Below are 17,234 nucleotides of genomic sequence, written 5' to 3'. Positions count from 1 at the left end.
TTTCCTTTTTTTTTTTTTTTTAAATAGGATGAGCATTGTAAAAAACACAATTTCAGCATACAGTCACACCCTGGGATAAAAGAGAGTATAAATCACCAATGGTTTCCTTCTCTCTACAAAATGAGAAAGTCAATTGTTTTGTGGGTACAAGTTATCTGGACCAAACACCACAATGAAAGGCATGACAAATATCCACATTGAAATTATTCACACCAATTTAAACCATGTACATTTTGAAGTCGGCAACCACCTACAAAAGGAAGTTCAATATCCACTGGTGAAATGATAACAGGATATCAATGACTGGCAGTTTCCTTCCCACGCTAATACATTGTTATGGACTAATAAGGTATCAGTCACTAGTTCTAAAAGGCCATTATAACACAGAAGGCATATACATCAGGAATCCCTGCACAGCTGGGACAACTTTTTGGTCATAGGGAACAAAACAAGGTCACATGTAGTACTAATGCAAGAGACAGACAATGCCAGGAGTTGCTATTACCATGAAGTTGTTTTTGGTTGCTCTAGGAGTGACTTCAATTTAGTAATAGAACAGAAGCCCAAGACTGTGGTTCTTTATAGCAACGGGTACTGAAACAAATGTGACCAATTCGAACCCCACACCCACATCTCCTCTTCAGTGCCTCACTTCTTTGTCTCCCCTTTGCAGATGGGGTGGATTTTCTCCAGCAGCGGCTCTAAGCAACTTTTCAGATGCCACCACCAGCATGAAGTCACATTGGGTACAAAAACTAAGCTTGCAAAGCCCAATAATGCACAGCAATCAGCACAGTTTAAAGGGCAGTTATGTTAACTTTTAACATGCTATAGAATGTCCTATTCCTAGCAAACTTGCAACTGGTCTTCATTGTTTATGTTTCATGTTTTATGTCACTGACCCTGGCAGTCAAAAAAGCTATTTCTCTGTGAGGCTGCGATTTTGTTATTTTTTTTTTATAACTTATTTTTCTATTTAGACCATTTTTTTATTCACATTCCAATCTCTCATTCAAACTACTGCCTGGTTGCTAGGATAAATAAAACCCTAGGAACCAGAGTTGTTGCTAAACAAAATGCTTAATAACTGAAAAACCACAAAAAATAAAAATGAAGACCAAATGCAAATTGTCTCAGAATATCAATGTCTACATAATACTAAAAGTTAATATAAAAGGTGAACAAACAAATACATTGCATTGGCTGCTATTGGTTACTGGACCAAGCAAACTACATAATCCTGCCAAGTATGCTTCTTCCTATTGAAGCAATACTGTAAAAAGTTCCCTTTACTTATTAAAAGCATGACTCTTCCTTTCCTCAAATTCATTTTGAATAAATTGTTCTCTTTTAAATAGACTGTATTTTAAAAACAAAGCAAGTTCGCGTCACAGCTAAAAAACAAAACTGGTGCAATAATAGCCCTGAACAAGCTGTGCCTGAAATCTCCCATAGTTATTTAATGGTTTCGACATTAGAAACGGTCCTAGAATATAGTACATAACGGCCAGCATTGTGGTACACCAAGGACAGTGCAATCTCCATGCCCAGAGGATTCAGTATGCAATTCATTTTGTACAAGGTTGAAATTCTAAAAGTCTATATTACAAAGCAATGTAAATAAATACCAGGCTAGTACAAAAGCTCTTATTTACAGTTTTACAAGTGAACAGTATTCAGTGTGCTTTAAAATACACAATTTTAGTAATGCAATTTTTACACAGATTAAAGATTTTCAGTTAAGATATTCAAGGTGAACTGAAAAAAAAGTTTCAAGTTAAAACATGTAGAATTAAATAGACAAACCCATTTTATAACAAGAATGGAGTCTGTTAAAGTGCTGCTAAACAAAAATTATTTTTGTGAATGTTCAGGAAACAAACTGTACATTGTTTAAAGCGACTCGACTGTTCCAATGCATTCACGTTGCTTTATAATGGATCCTCCTTGGTGGCAAAATAAAAGTAGGCAATTTGCGAACCATCTTTCACTTGTCTGCAGTAGCCCTTCTTCTCAACCTTCAGCAACCACCTCAGGCCTCATTATTTGATAGGTTATTAGATATTCAGGATAAGCCTACAAAACAGTTAAAAGAGGATAAAAATAGTCTGGGTTTAAAACGACACCCCTGCAGTTAAAATTTCTTTAAGCCCAGGTAACCAGGTAACACACACACACACACACACACAATATTATATTTTACATTTTATATATATATATATATTATAATACATATATATATATGTGTGTATATAATATATATACACACACACACACACAGACTCTCTAGGTTATCTTGAAGTGCATGTTACCCAGACCCACAAAAATTATTGATTGAACAAACTATACCTGTTCTCCCCGGTAGATGACATACTCTGCCAAAGCGAGTCCATTTACACTGGGTCGACCAGTTACAGAATGGTGACCAGGAGGAGAATGAGCCATCTTCATTGCACTGAACTGAAGAAACGACTTCCCCAGGGTAACTCGACAAAATAACAACTGCCTATTGGTAACAAAGAACAGCAGCTAAATTGCAGGATTCTTGTATTTACACTTATACAGAAAGACTAATTACATGTTACAGATGCCACCTAGTGGAAGGAAGTTTCACAAAATAAAACAAAACACTAGCTCACTGGACTATAAAGAGCATACTCTTCAGCTAATGCAATTCTTTGGCTTTTTTTTTTTTTAATGAGTGGGAATTATTTAATTTGATTATCGCAGATTATAAGTAGGATAGTGATTTTTTTTTTTTATCATTCGGTAGCCAGAGAGGCACCAAGCATACTGAGACATCAAGTAATTTGCTTAGGATCTCTAGAACTGAAACTAGGGTTACTAGCATAATATCCTGTCTCAGAGCAAACTATTTAACCTCTAGCTCACCTTCTCTGCATCATACCCCTGTATTTCATACAAGACTAATTTTGCCCACGAGCAGTAATCCATAGCAACCAATAAGAAGTTTACTTCTATACTGGTAACCAGTAAATGCTTCCTGCTGATTTGTTATAGGTGATAAGAACAGTAGCAATTTTGCTCTTTATTAAATACATTTCCCACATATGGTGCAAATATTAAATAGGTATTTATGGGCAAAACAGATTCAAGGCCATATAAATTAAAGTATTGGAATGATCATTCTTATAAAAAAAAAAAAATACACATACCTATGACAAATGTAACAAGATCGATCTTTGTGAACTGGGCACCCTGTGCCACCTCCAATGCCATACACATACTGGTTACTTTTGGAGGAATTCTCTGCAAAATATATTCCAGCACCAAACATCCCACCAATGTATGCGTGCCTTTCATCAAACCCCTTGTGGATAATTGCATTTACAAATGGAGACCCTGTGAACAGAAGAATATATAAAACATTTAAATAAGTAAAACACTGAATAAACCAGAAAAAACACAATCTGTGTGGAACTAAAAATAACCAAGTATGCAAAAAACAGGAGACTGTCATGCACTGTAACATCCTAATATCAGTTTTAAAAAAACAACCATGGATCATGTCAATTTCATGCTATACCAACACATAGAAATATTACACTTGACATCCCTTAAGTTCTAAATATTACTGCCCAACCATCCAGGAAACAAGAGTATGACATGCACTGTACTAGAGACTATAATGTATGCCTTACCATGGAACAGCATTCTTTCGTTAGAGTGGTTATGGTTTTCCTCAGTAACTTCTTTTCTCCTATGAGTGTATCTTTCCCAAAGTTTTTTATTGCAAACTTTCTGAATCTAGGAATTGAAAAATAATTAGATAATTAGCAACTTTTTCAAAAGACAAGTGTGTAACACAACACTCATTCAGTTTATTACCAATACATGTACCTTTAAGATGTTATATTTGGTAAAGACTCCACCTGCATGCCCCCCATCTCTATGTTCCCTGACAGTGCTCTGCATCTAAAAAAATACAATAGATTAATACACACACACAAACTACTTGAAAATTCCAATAGGACGCAATCCAAATACCACCCACTTATCCTGCAACGTGCAATACTTGAGATCTTAATAAAGTACCATAAAATGGAATTTGCACATTGCAGAACATGTTGGGGCCATCTGGAAGGTGTTGAATTAGAGTTATACAGTCCTAAAAGCAGCAGGAATCCAAACTAAAGCACCACCTGTATGTTTATTTAGGTAAATAGAGGAGGTGAGGTAGCTCTTGGAATGTTCTGAGGAAATGATGTCTGAATGTTATTTGAAAAGTTCAGTATTTGCAATTAGAAAAACATTTTTTTTTTATTTATACTCATCTCAAAAGCTTTGAAAGATTTATAATCAAGAAAGTTCCAATATATATGTGTCAAAAGGAAATGGATCTTGTTACACAGTTTACCTCTTCTTCAACTGAAAGAAATTCTTTGTCATCAGGAGCAAGATCAATCAGGATTGTTCCACTGTTAGCTGTATTCAGTGTTAAATAAGGGTTCAAACCTAAATAAAAGTAAAACAACAACAAAGGCAAGGGTTATGTTAGACAATTTTCTAGCAGCTTCCCATGTTTTGTTTTCCGTGGCATTTAACAATGTTATTTATGTTTATATACACAAAGTGATCTATATTCTTATAGTTTGTCCAGTCTGCAAAATATATTACATGTATCCATTAGTCATTCAGTTTCAGAGTAAAATCCATCACCTGAGTATAAGCTAAGTTAAAGAATGCCTCTTGTATACTTATAAAGTCCATTAATGGTTAGTTTCATTGGAATAAAAGTTGTCACTTTCAAGGCATGAACATAAAATGTTTAAATATTTTCTGCAATGTTCTTTACAATTAAAGTGCCCAAATGAGAAGGAAAATTATTCCAATGATACTGAGGGAATGACAAACTGTAACAGAGAAGAGTTGCTACCATTTAAAAAGTCACGTGTGCCAAAATCTACATCTGAAATCAGTTGACCATAGCTACAGTTGTTACTTTACCATAACTTTCCTTGAAGAAATACAACTAACACTTTGCATGTATCACTTACTTTTTAGTACATGATACTACTTTTCAGTAAATGCTTAAAATGTAGGCTCTACTTTTTAATACACAAATGATAGCACAACATTAGTTACAGTGACTGGAAAACTCTACCTTAAATGTATAAAGGATTAATAAGGAATATTAGATCTTTTTAATTACCATGCTGTCCAGAGATGAGTCTCTCTACTCCTTTGATGATCTTGTGTCTGTGTCCATACGCATTTATTCCAATCTCCTTGAATTCCTTATGGCCCATTTCAATTAAAACATCTAATGTGATCTAAAACAACATGAATTCCACAATCCTCATACCAAAGTGCTGCCATGTACAATTGGGTTGGATAAGTCTGGACAGAATACAGTATTTAGAGTTCTGTATTTAAACAAAAAAAGTAATTCTAAGATGCACCAAATCCATAAATGATTATATTTATTTTAAATATTTTTCTTCAGTAATCACAACTTATTGTAAGCTGCCACAGAAATACTGTATGTTTAAATACATATTTTAGCCAAGGAATCAAAGTTGCCAGGCTTCATTTTGCATCAAATGCAGCAGATCCCAGATTTTGCTTGACTGGTGATGGAGATAAGTGTGGGTATTAGTATGCAAACCTGCAGGAAACAAAATGTCTGTGATGCTAGCTGGTTTACTAAAAATATTCTATCACTAAATGCTGCAATCTTCCTGCACAGCAATAACTGATGAGCAGAACATATAACATGAATAAGAACAATTCATTAAATATGACTACATAAAGTACTAACCTGCTCTCGCTCAAAGATATCGATTAAGTGCTCTAGGCCAAGGTTCCGCAAAAATTGATTGATGCTCAACTCTACACCTGGAACTATGGAGAAAATTGTACAGTTAAAGACACGCTTTATTATTCCTTGGTCATCATAAAGACTTCTTACCTTCTTTCTAGTAGGGGTAAATAACCAAAGTACCTGGTGATTTTTTGTTCAAAAGCTTTGGACTATAGTTGATGTATTGGTAAAAGTTCATACTCTGGGCAGATATGGCTTTATATTGCTTTGTTCACTCTGACACCCATCTGCCCTACTGGAGCATAAGTTGCTTTATTTTAATTTTGTCTGTTTTGCGTTTTGAATCAATAAAATGTACCTTTTTAAAAAAAAAAAAAAAAAAATCTTTAAATAGAAGTGATCACCGGCCTACTTTTGAGGAAAAAAAATTGTGCCACAATGTCACTGGTGCCGTCAATAATGACATAATACTGGCAACAAAATGGAGAACATGTAAATGCTGAAGGTACTTTTTATTTGAGATTATAAAGCTGCAGTAAAAGTTCCACAGATAGTTACAAAATGATGACAGCATTAAGCACATCTTACCTTCTTCTTTCTTATCCAATCCAGATGCTCCTTCAGCTCCTCCACTACTAACAGAGGTGGCTTCTGAGAAGCCGGAAGCCAAGTTATCCAGGCTACTTGCAGCAGAGAGAGTTGGTGAACTTGATGGCACAGAAGAAAGGGTTGCCACAGCAGTGGCAGAAGGCTGAGAAACATTTATTAGTTGTGGCTTATAAAATGTTGACAGAGCAGCTGGAGGCATGGCAGCTGTCAGAAGAGCCCGAACATCATCAGCCTGATCACAGAGAAAAGATAATTAGTCACAGTTTAATCCAATTAGGCTTATTATACATGTATATAAAATATTTTTAGCACTGCTAAAGAAACCAAGAATGCCTAAATATTTAGGTTGCTAAAGCAATGTTGAAGAAAAAAAGTCTACACTTTTTTTTTTCCAGCCACAGACCTCAAGCGGAAGAATAAAGCCACATAGGAACAATGCCACTGTACTTCAAAGGTCACACAGATGTCCTTTGTTAACAGGACCAGAAACTTTTATTTTAATTAAGTTAATGTGAAGCAGAGAAAGCAGGAATGGTTGGCTGATACAAAATTCTGCAAGAAACTTCAAGGATATTTTCAATCTACACAGCAACTTGAACGCCAGTTAATGCAGCTAGGCAAAAAATGCAAGCATGCGGTTTATAAATTAGTGCTAATATGCAGCAATTAACAGAAACGGATATATTGCTAAAAGTATTATCAACCGGCGCTGTAAGACTGACAAAATGTTCACAATCATTTTCTAGTTGAAATAAATCTAAATAATAAAATGGCCATCAACTTACTGTTACCAAGTCTAATGGAGCTTGCCCTTCTTGGTTTTTCAAAGTAGGATCTGCCCCATGTGCCAGGAGCAGAGCGCAAAGCTGAGTTCTTCCTTTCTGAGCTGCTTCATGCAAGGGCGTAAAAGCCCATTTGTCAGTGGCATTGACACATGCATTATATTTAATGAGCAAAGCTGCCACGTCCACATGCTGCAAAACAACAATAGCTTTGTGGGTTACTTCTGAATTATCAACAGAAGATTTAGACAAACATATGCCAATAAACAAACTGTTTACCCCATATGATGCTGCATTGTGTAAAGGGATAAGGCCTCCCTTGTCTTGCGCATTTACATCAGCACCATTTTGTAAGAGGTACTCTGCAACTTCCAGGTTATTGTAGCCAGCTGTGAATAAAATCAGCTGCGTCAGAAATGACATTCAGGTGGAGTCACACAAATATGAACATTTACATAGAAGAGCAAGATCAGGAACAAGCTAATGGTTATGTAATACTAAGTAAAGAGATAAAAATTCAAGAAAATGTTGAAAACTTCATGATGTGAATGATGTATAAACTCTGTGTAAAAGGATCTATGCACTGTAACTGAAATGAGAAAGAAACCTATTAAGAGAACTTCGGCGTCCTCAGAGGCCTTTATACCCCCCATTCTGAATCACACCATGTGAATATAAAGCAGCGCAGTGGGGTTGGTGGGCACCATCTGTGGCTGCTTGAGGTCCTTTCAACAGCTATCAACTGTGCACATTTCTTGTCAGCAAAGTCAGGACCAGATCGGCTTCATATGTGCAGAGTCTGGCCATCACAGAGCTGGGAAAAGGAGGTCAATTGGGCAAAGGTTGTGGCTGCCAACCCTACTGTGCTACTCAGGGCTAAACAAGGCTGTATTGGTGTCATTCTGGTGTGGCCCAGGAACAGGAAGGGCAGCATCTTTATGGAGCCTTAGTTATATAACTAGTATTTGCTTTCCTTTAGTGATATGAGTGGGTTTTGCTATCCTTTAATGAATATTAACTAATGCTTTCCTTGAAGTTCAACTGTATCTGTAAAACTATAAAAATAAAAACCTCTACCCAAAAGCAGTGGGACTTGCTGTAGAGAAAAAAAAAAAAAAAATCTTTACCAAAATAAAGCTGCTTCACCCAACTGACCTGCTAGATGAAGTGGTGTAGAATGTCTTCCCTGCGTATCCCTACAATTGACATTTTCAGGAGTACATAGTTTTTTAACCCGTGATACACAGCCCTTCTTAGCAGCGTCTAACAATGCAGCATCCCCTCTGAGAAGATCTTGAATGTCAGTATCTCCATCTTTCACCAAGTCCAAAGGGGTGTTTCCATCTCGGTTTTTCTTTGTTGAATCAGCTCCATGCTATTTATCACAGATATTATAAAAATTACAATGTAAAAAAAATTTTCATTATGGCTAGTTGTAACATAAAACATTAAAACGCCATGACTTGCTGCTGTTTTGCTTTCAGACACAAAAGAGGGTAGGCACCTGGTCTCTATTATCTTAGCACTATCTGTGAACTGTTTCTCAGTTTCCCCAAGTAACTGCTGATTGGGCAGGGCCATATGGGAAAATAAAAGTGGGCAAATACAAGCCAACTTCCAGGATACCCTTATAATTTGGCCATACAAGCATATACCTGCATCGCACTCATGTAAATTATATACAGTATTGCTGTTCTGTGTTAGCCAGTGGCCTCATGAATGATCATACCAAACCGATTAAACCTTATTTTCCCTTACGATCAGTAAACTGTTTGGTCAAAGCTGGGCAGTTTGGATGTAGTAATCAGATTAACCAGTCCTGTGTGGCCTTATCTAATGAAGCTGGTTCCCATGATGCTACTTAAATAAAAAAAAAAATAGAGCTCTGTAAGTCTAAATTTAAAACAAGATGACGCAATAGTTAGCACTGTTGCCTTGCCATTCTGGGGTCCTAGGTTCTATTTCAGCCTGGGCACTATCTGCTGTATATTTTCCTTCATGTCTGTGTGGGTTTTTTCTGGATACTTTAGTTTCCACCCACACTCAGGTTAACTGGTTCTTGATGAAACGGACCATAGTGTAATTAAACGTGATAGGACTTAGACTATAAGCTCTATGGAGCAGGGACTGGTATGAACATTGCATAATATCTGTAAAGAACAGCGGAATAAACTTTAAAAAAATAAAAATGTATTTAAAAAAAAAAAAACTATTGCAATCACACATAATCTAGAAGCCTTGTAATGCCAAAAGATAGATTGGTTCTTTCAACCACCAACAGAAGATTCAACATTGCAACATGATATAAAAGTTTGCTGAACTAGCCAAGTCCGTTTATATTATTTTTATCTACAACTTGGTAATTTTCCTGTGGGACCAAACTTTAAATTATATCCTTATAAATGGTGCTTTCCTTCATCAGAAGCCATTTATAACTTGAGACAGCAGTTACCACGGCTGCACTCTCCCTGCAGTGTTTCTTTTGGCTTTTCCCCCTCCAGTCTGACTTCCCTCACTTTCTTACTTCAATCCGTGCACTCACTTACTCTTCCTTCTCCTGTCTTGTTCCCTCTCACTTTTTTTCCTCTGCCCCTCTCCAGTCATGATCCCTCTGCTGCTCCCACCTTCCATCCATCTCCGGTCTCTCACTCTACTCCACCTACTCTGTTACTCTCTAGTCTTGCTCTGTCTACTGATTCCATTTTGCATCCATCTCTGGTCTTAGCATCTCCCTCCCACCCTCTGCCCCTCTCTGGTCTTGCTCTGTCTGCCGCTCCCATTCACCATCCAACTCCATTTTTCGCTCCCTTTATGTCTCGTTCCCTCTGCCCCTAATGCATTCTCTCCCTCTTCAGTCTTGCTCCCACCCTTTAATCAATCTCTGGTGTTGCTCACACCTCGCTTCCTCCTCTCCATCCGCCTCTGCTCTTGCTTCCCCTCTCCCCATCATCGTTGTCTCCTTTTCCCTTCCTCTCATTGACCTGCACAGTTTAACACAGCTGGTTAGGATACCACTGCTCAGATCACAGGAAGGAAAAAAATGCTGAAAAAACACATGTACATAGGGACTACCGAGAGAGGCAAGACTAAACTTTAAAACAACAAGGGGAACAGAAAGGAGGAGACTAAAGTTTGTCTTTTTAGACAATAAAATGGAGCAAACAGAGAGCTCTTTGAAGACACTGCACATAGAAACACTGTAGATTATAATGAATTATACACCCCCTTACTGTAATTTATAAAGTCACCTTTTGCTTCTATATGGTCACATAACTCCTCGGGTTATATTCTTTGGGTAAAAGGTTAAACATACAAACCTGCAAAAGAAGTTTACAAATCTCATATTTTCCTTTTGCTGCAGCTTCATGCAAAGGGGTGAATTTCCATAAATCTGCAACGTTGATAACTGCTCCATGCTTGACAAGAAGCTCTGTAACCTCATAGTGACCGTAGGAACAAGCGTTGTGTAAAGGAACCAACCCGCTGTAAAGGAAATAATTTACATAACACTCTTATTTTCAACCAACAACAACGGTTAAATTCACCATTCATTTCTTCTGTTCCCAAGTTGTTCTCTGTAACTATTAAAAACCATATAAACAATGGGTTCTATTATCTGGTATGTGAGGTGCAACGGCTTCAATTTAGAGAAAAATTCATGATGGTTTAGTTAACATCACATACGAGGAACAGATACTGCAACATAGTTACATAGGGTTGAAAAAAGACCATTGTCCATCAAGTTCAACCCATCCGAGTAAACCCAGCACACAACCTATACTAACCAATCTACACACTCACATACATAAACTATATATATACAACCAGTAATACTAACTGTAGATATTAGTATCACAATAGCCTTGGATATTCTGCTTGTTCAAAAACTCATCCAGGCCCCTCTTAAAGGCATTAACAGAATCTGCCATTACCACATCACTAGGAAGGGCATTCCACAGCCTCACTGCCCTCACCGTGAAAAACCACCTACACTGCTTCAAATGGAAGCTCTGTTCCTCTAATCTATAGGGGTGACCTCTGGTGCGCTGATTGTTTTTATGGGAAAAAAAGAACATCCCCCATCTGCCTATAATCCCCTCTAATGTACTTGTACAGAGTAATCATGTCCCCTCGCAAGCGCCTCTTTTCCAGAGAAAACAGAATAAATCAGTCAAAAAATTCAAAGCTGTGTTTTAAATGGTAAATGGCAATGCTGTATTTTAAAGTGTTCTGGATAATGGGATAATGGATATCTGGATTGTAGGTCCCATTCAGACACGCTATTCTTCTTCTTCTTCAAAAAAAAAAATTTAAAATGTTAAAGTATGTAATTTTCTTTATTTTTATTGAACAAGTACAGAGAATCCCTTTCCTCCGCCCTTTATTAATCACTAGACATGAAACCACATAATAATGTGCAGGGACCAGATTTATCCCACAGTATAAATTCCCGGAGTTCTGACTTCTGGTTTGCTGGTTCAGGGCTTAGGTCTATTGTTTTTACAAATATGATATGCATTTAATTTGCAAATATATATTTCTTAATAGATTTTGCAAATACAACCTGTTCTTGAACAACTGTTTATAAACTTCCACTGCATTTACTCTGTATGCAATAAAAAAAAAAGGTTAAAAAAGGGAGTAATAGGAAAGAATTGAGCTTGTTTACCCTTTATCCTTTGCATGCACATCCGCTCCATGCTGCAAAAGATATTCCACTACTGCCACTCGATTATATCCAGCTGCAAAGTGTAGGGGTGTAGACTGACGCCCTTCTATGTCTCTACAATTAACCGACTGTGATGTGCAAAGTTTCTGTAAAGAAGGCAAAAACACTTATAATTAAAATTAAGCTCTAGGCCCTAGAGTCTAGGTGCACAATCTAGCAAAAATCCAACTGCAATCTAATTTAATACTGAATGTCTAAATTCTTGTATATATCTCAGAGGTGTGTTGTACTGCAAACTGTTTGGTACAGCTGAATCACATGATAAAAAAAATCATAATAAAAAGGGTCAGTACTCTTACAAAAACAGGCAAAGGAAAATGTGTCATTTGAGACCGTAAACATGTATGTATCATTGTATCTGGTATTTTTTAAGTATATGCCACCCTGTGTGCTAACTGTTATAGAGAAAAGGGGAATATATACCAGTGATTTATTCTTCTAAATATGTTAGCTGACTAAAGTGACATCTCTTTTGTTTAAAAACTCACAATTTCTAAATGTAGTGCCATAAAAATTTGTGTTTGCTTATGAACAATGAGCACACATGGGAAATCTAGTGATTTTAAATGCACTACAGCCAAAATGTGGCACTAACACCTAAAATATATATATTGAGTTTGAAACTGTGCACAGGCATTCTCCTCCACTTGCATAATCTCCATGTATATTACTGACACAAGGGTGTCGTATCCCTAAGATAAATCTTTGGTTAATCTCCTTTCTGCTGAACATTAGCTTTTGTATAAGAATTTTATGAAATCTTTATGTTTGATGTATACACCATAATTTAACAAAGCTGTGCAATATGCTGGTGCTTTAACAGAAAAAATGATAAGCTGATAAACCAGAGACCAGACAAAAACTATTATCTGAAGTCTGATATTAATACTGGTTTTGGGTGCCTTCACTGTCTTTGGACATATTCTTGGATTTCTGGACAAGACTTGTCAACTAATTGAGAAAACCACAGTATATTTTACCAAACCTGAGGTGATGCTTGTACAAGCCTATCTACAATTGCAGGCATAAAACGTATTTTATTATAGAAGTAAACTGTATCTATACAGAATGTAATGCCTAGTGGAAACACAGATGGTGCTGTTGCAACATGTAATGCAGAGTTTTTAGATGGAATCTTAAACTTATACATACAAAATACTATCAAGTATACTATCAAGTGAAGACACACAGAGCTACTAGTAGCAGCTACTTGTTGTGGCTACTTAAATAGACAATGCTGGTCATTTACTGCTAATTGTCCCTACGTGTATTATAGCAGAGGCAATTCTCAGTGCTGTCTATGGCAAGGCATTTCCTGAAGTAACTGCCACTAGTAGCTCAGTGTGTTTTTACCCTTACATGGATTAAAATAAGTTTGTGTTCGACAAAAGCCCAATCAACAGATATAGCAGCAAATGTTCTCTTGTTTTCATGAAAAAAATCAATAGCTTTTGGCAAAAGTGTTGTACTAAATAGTATAGAACATTGCAAGAGAAGAATTTTTATTCTATATTGAAATTGTATTAGGTCATGCCCAGTTAGTCTTAGAATAATGAAAGCTTAGGCAAGATAAACTACAAACTGTACCAAACCAAAGAAGCTAGGAAAACAAACATGGAAGCAATTTTATAAATACAGGTATTAGTATATTTCTTAGGTTTATATGACAGCAAAAGGTTCTGGCACAAGAGGAGGCATACAACAATCCAGTTAATTACTTGACCTAAGCAGGAAAAATAAATAGGCAAATCGTACTCAGAGTAGATCTCTTTTTAAAATATCACACTGTACAATTTGTAAGTGCACCCAACAAACGCTCACCTTTACAGTTTCCACATCCCCAGCTTTTGCTGCTTCTAGCAGTTGCCGATCTGCATCAGTGTTACTGAATGGTAAGCCTTCTACACAGAAGAAATGTATAATTAATGGAAAATACCGGATACCATTATTTTGAACTCATGCAATGTTGCTTTGCTAAAATGAGACATTGTAAGCACAAAATACATACCCTGAAGAATCTGCTGCACACTTTCATTTCCCATCTGAAGAGCAGTAAAGCCTTGCAAAGATACAATCGATGGGTCACATCCTGAGTTTAGTAGAAGTCGGCAGGTTTGCAGATGGCCACAGTGTGCTGCACGATGGAGACTCGTCTGACCTAGGTTATCCAATGCATTGACCTAGCAGAAGAATATTATATAAATATATGTGTACACACACATATTAACACAAATACTCATACTAGTTCATCCTTCCAATAGATAAACAGAACTTTGTCATGATATCAAACCTGTTTATATTTAGAAAGTATAAACAAACACTTTTTTTTTTTTTTTTTTTTTTTATTTGACCAAGTGACCATGGGCAGCATCAACCTCACTTGCAAGCATTCACATTGGGACTGAAGAAAACATTTTGTCTGTTTTAGAACACTGAAAATATTGAAGAAATAAATTAAATCCCTTAGGGAGAATGAAGGCTAAATGGGGATTCAGAAACACCCCCACTCAAGACAAAACACCAATAATGGCACATAACTCAATTTTCAACAGTGCTGATAATTTTGGCTGGTAAACAGAAAGAAGTGTCAATTTTAAAAAATACATGGTTCGAAAAATACTATTATTCAATAGTTTCCCTGCAATGCGATGAAAATGGCTAAAATGGCTAAATATCTTCATGCTGACTTGCTGTAGTTTTCTTACAAATGAATTTATGGCATTTTACATATGCATGGGAACACAGGAATCTAAACAAGGAAATATTTCAGAACATTCTCATCTAAGCTAAAAATAGCAAAGCTTCACTCCAAAAGATGTGGAAATAAAAGTAATATAGTCTTTACAGTGACTTAACAATTCACACAGGAATGTAAGAACTTAAAAAGGAGCATCAAATACGAGAAAAATTATACCTTGGCTTCGTGTTTAATCAGCACCTCCACAATATCATTATGAGCTTTGTCTGAAGCAACATGGAGAGGCGTCAAAAAGCTTTAGAGAAAAAAAGAAATAAATGAATAATAATAAAATAACAATTTTGAGATCCTTAAGAAAGATTTTAAAAAAGAGAATATAAACTTACTCTTTGGTCTTCTCACTAACATTTGCTCCTTTTCTAAAGAGAAGTTCACACACTTGCTTCCTCTTTGGATAGGGTGATGAAGCAGCACAATGCTGGAAAACGAAAATAAATACATTGTAAAATCTATTGATGACCGACATTTTCATGTATAAGAAAAAAAAAATCTATAACATTCTAAACATCAGCACTCAAACAATATATGCAGCATCATTTTTTTTGGTATGGTTATGAGACGTCTAAACCATTACAAACTTTTAGGGGTACACTGAAAGAAAAGAGGGCTGATTTAATAAGACTGGTGCTACTCTGCACCAGGGGAGTTGTCCATAGCAACCAATAGGACCATCATCTTCATTTCCTAGCTAGTAGTAGGTTGTTTAAAACTAAACAATGACTGGTTGCTATGGGCAAATGCACTTGGCCAATATGTCTGCCTTTCAAAACGTTCATGTTTCTTCAACCTTTATTATACATGAGTGTTAATTTGGAATGTATATGCCTAACTAATCAAAGAACATAAATATATTAGTAGGAATATAAAAATGCTTACAATATGGCATCTACAAAGCTTTAAAACAGTTTAAGAATTTTAGCGATAATTCATTTTCATGAGAACACTGAAGACAGACATTTTCCCTGGAGTATTGCAAAGCTGGGAAGAAAGGGCAGACACATGACCTATGCATATTTGTAAGAAGAGGGAAAAAAATTATTGCTGAAAAGCTGTTCTGCTAGTTCAACAGGATAGCTTGGGCCCTGGTAATATTTCTGCTCAAACAGAGGATGGGTGCATTTTAGAGCAATGGACACCAATATTAAGGACTCCTACTCTTTGGATTTACCCTACAACATGTCCTGCTACTGTTAATAGAATTAAAGAAGCCAGATAAAGGCAACCTCAATGAGGTAAAAACAACATATAAGTAAGCAAGAATGCAACCAGACAAGGACAGGAAACCTAGCATGTGCCACTAGGTTTTGCCAAACTAGCATTCTGGTCGTAGAAGAAATTAAAGAGTCACAGCCAATGCACGATAAGAAAATGTAGCAACAAGAAATCCGTCATGTACAAAGAGTAAAATCAGTTTATATACGATGCCAATTCTTCATAACAGGTCTAACACACTTAAAGCATGCAACCACTTCAAATGAGATTCAGATTCAAATGAGATATTTGTGTGTGTTCAGTAGGTAGACAGATATTTTGGGGTCCAGAAGACACTCTACCCCTCCATCAGCCACAGATATCCTGTCCTTATCAAAGCAAGAGATAAAAAAATGGGCAAAGATTTTTACACAGTTATAAAACCAAATAAACTTGCATACACGTGCCCAATTATACATAGTATATAAGCACATGACATTTACATAGAAACCAATGCAACTGGGTTTGGTTTCTTACCAAAGCAGTGTCATGAGTCTGAGGATGCTTGAAATTCACAATCTCTAAGGAGAGATGTTTTTTAACACGTGTTAGATCTGCTTCCCTGGCAGCTTGAAGCAATGAATGGCCTTTGAATTCATCTGAATAAAAAAAGAAATATAAAAATGTAATTGATTTGTATTAATTATAAAAACAATTTGATACATAAAGGTAAAACAAATGTAAATATCTACTTATTCTTTTAGGTGACAATTTTTATTAGGTTATCAAGCCTATAGAACATACAGCATTTTGTGATATATCTATATCGCTGCATAGATACTATACATAACTCATTTGTGTCATCAGAAAACTAAACCAGCAATGTGCAAAACTGATTATGTTAATTGCAAAGGTCTCTTGACGTATTTTAAATAATCTAACTAGTCCACTGTAGGAAACCCTGAAGTCGCCAATGCCCAATGCTGCTGGTAGCCAATGTCTACAAAATTGGGTGCAGATGTAATTTTTATGCATAGTGACATCAATGGAATACTGAAAATTTTCAACTGCACTCCCTTTAGTTATATCACTTGACAACCTTGCACTAGCAATTACATTGGAATTATGAGGAAAAAAAAAAAAGCTGCACCGGAACATGATAAATTGGTTTTGATTTCATCTTTCAGAAACAGCATTAGATAGATCATTTGAAAGCAGAAAAAAATCTATATCCTTCATACCAACCATTCAGGCTAACAGATATTTTTGAATGGGCATCCTTAACACTTAAAATGAAACAGATGACCAATGCCTGTCTAAACACTGCAAAGTAATCACCTTAAAAATAGCTGAAATGAATGCCATTTCCTTCTGGGAAAA

At 36.2% G+C, this 17,234-nt stretch overlaps 1 protein-coding gene across 1 annotated transcript in view; it reads right to left on the bottom strand.

Annotated features, from left to right (window-relative positions):
• Positions 1-1,139: 1,139 nt before the first annotated feature.
• Positions 1,140-17,234, bottom strand: part of tnks2 (tankyrase, TRF1-interacting ankyrin-related ADP-ribose polymerase 2) — a 30,320-nt gene continuing 14,225 nt past the window's right edge. Inside the window, 19 exon segments of the mRNA NM_001017008.3 lie at positions 1,140-2,076; positions 2,350-2,506; positions 3,177-3,363; positions 3,663-3,768; positions 3,862-3,936; positions 4,379-4,476; positions 5,174-5,294; positions 5,783-5,865; positions 6,374-6,626; positions 7,180-7,368; positions 7,456-7,565; positions 8,332-8,551; positions 10,494-10,659; positions 11,846-11,991; positions 13,727-13,806; positions 13,914-14,085; positions 14,820-14,898; positions 14,990-15,081; positions 16,392-16,513. Of these exon segments, the coding sequence (NP_001017008.2) occupies positions 2,014-2,076; positions 2,350-2,506; positions 3,177-3,363; positions 3,663-3,768; positions 3,862-3,936; positions 4,379-4,476; positions 5,174-5,294; positions 5,783-5,865; positions 6,374-6,626; positions 7,180-7,368; positions 7,456-7,565; positions 8,332-8,551; positions 10,494-10,659; positions 11,846-11,991; positions 13,727-13,806; positions 13,914-14,085; positions 14,820-14,898; positions 14,990-15,081; positions 16,392-16,513 (2,519 nt within the window). The 3' untranslated portion in view covers positions 1,140-2,013.

The sequence above is a fragment of the Xenopus tropicalis genome, chromosome 7 (assembly GCF_000004195.4).
Source record: "Xenopus tropicalis strain Nigerian chromosome 7, UCB_Xtro_10.0, whole genome shotgun sequence".
Lineage (NCBI taxonomy): Eukaryota > Metazoa > Chordata > Amphibia > Anura > Pipidae > Xenopus > Xenopus tropicalis.
The sequence above is the reverse complement of the archived record's forward strand: the minus strand, read 5'-3'. Positions and strand labels throughout refer to the sequence as shown.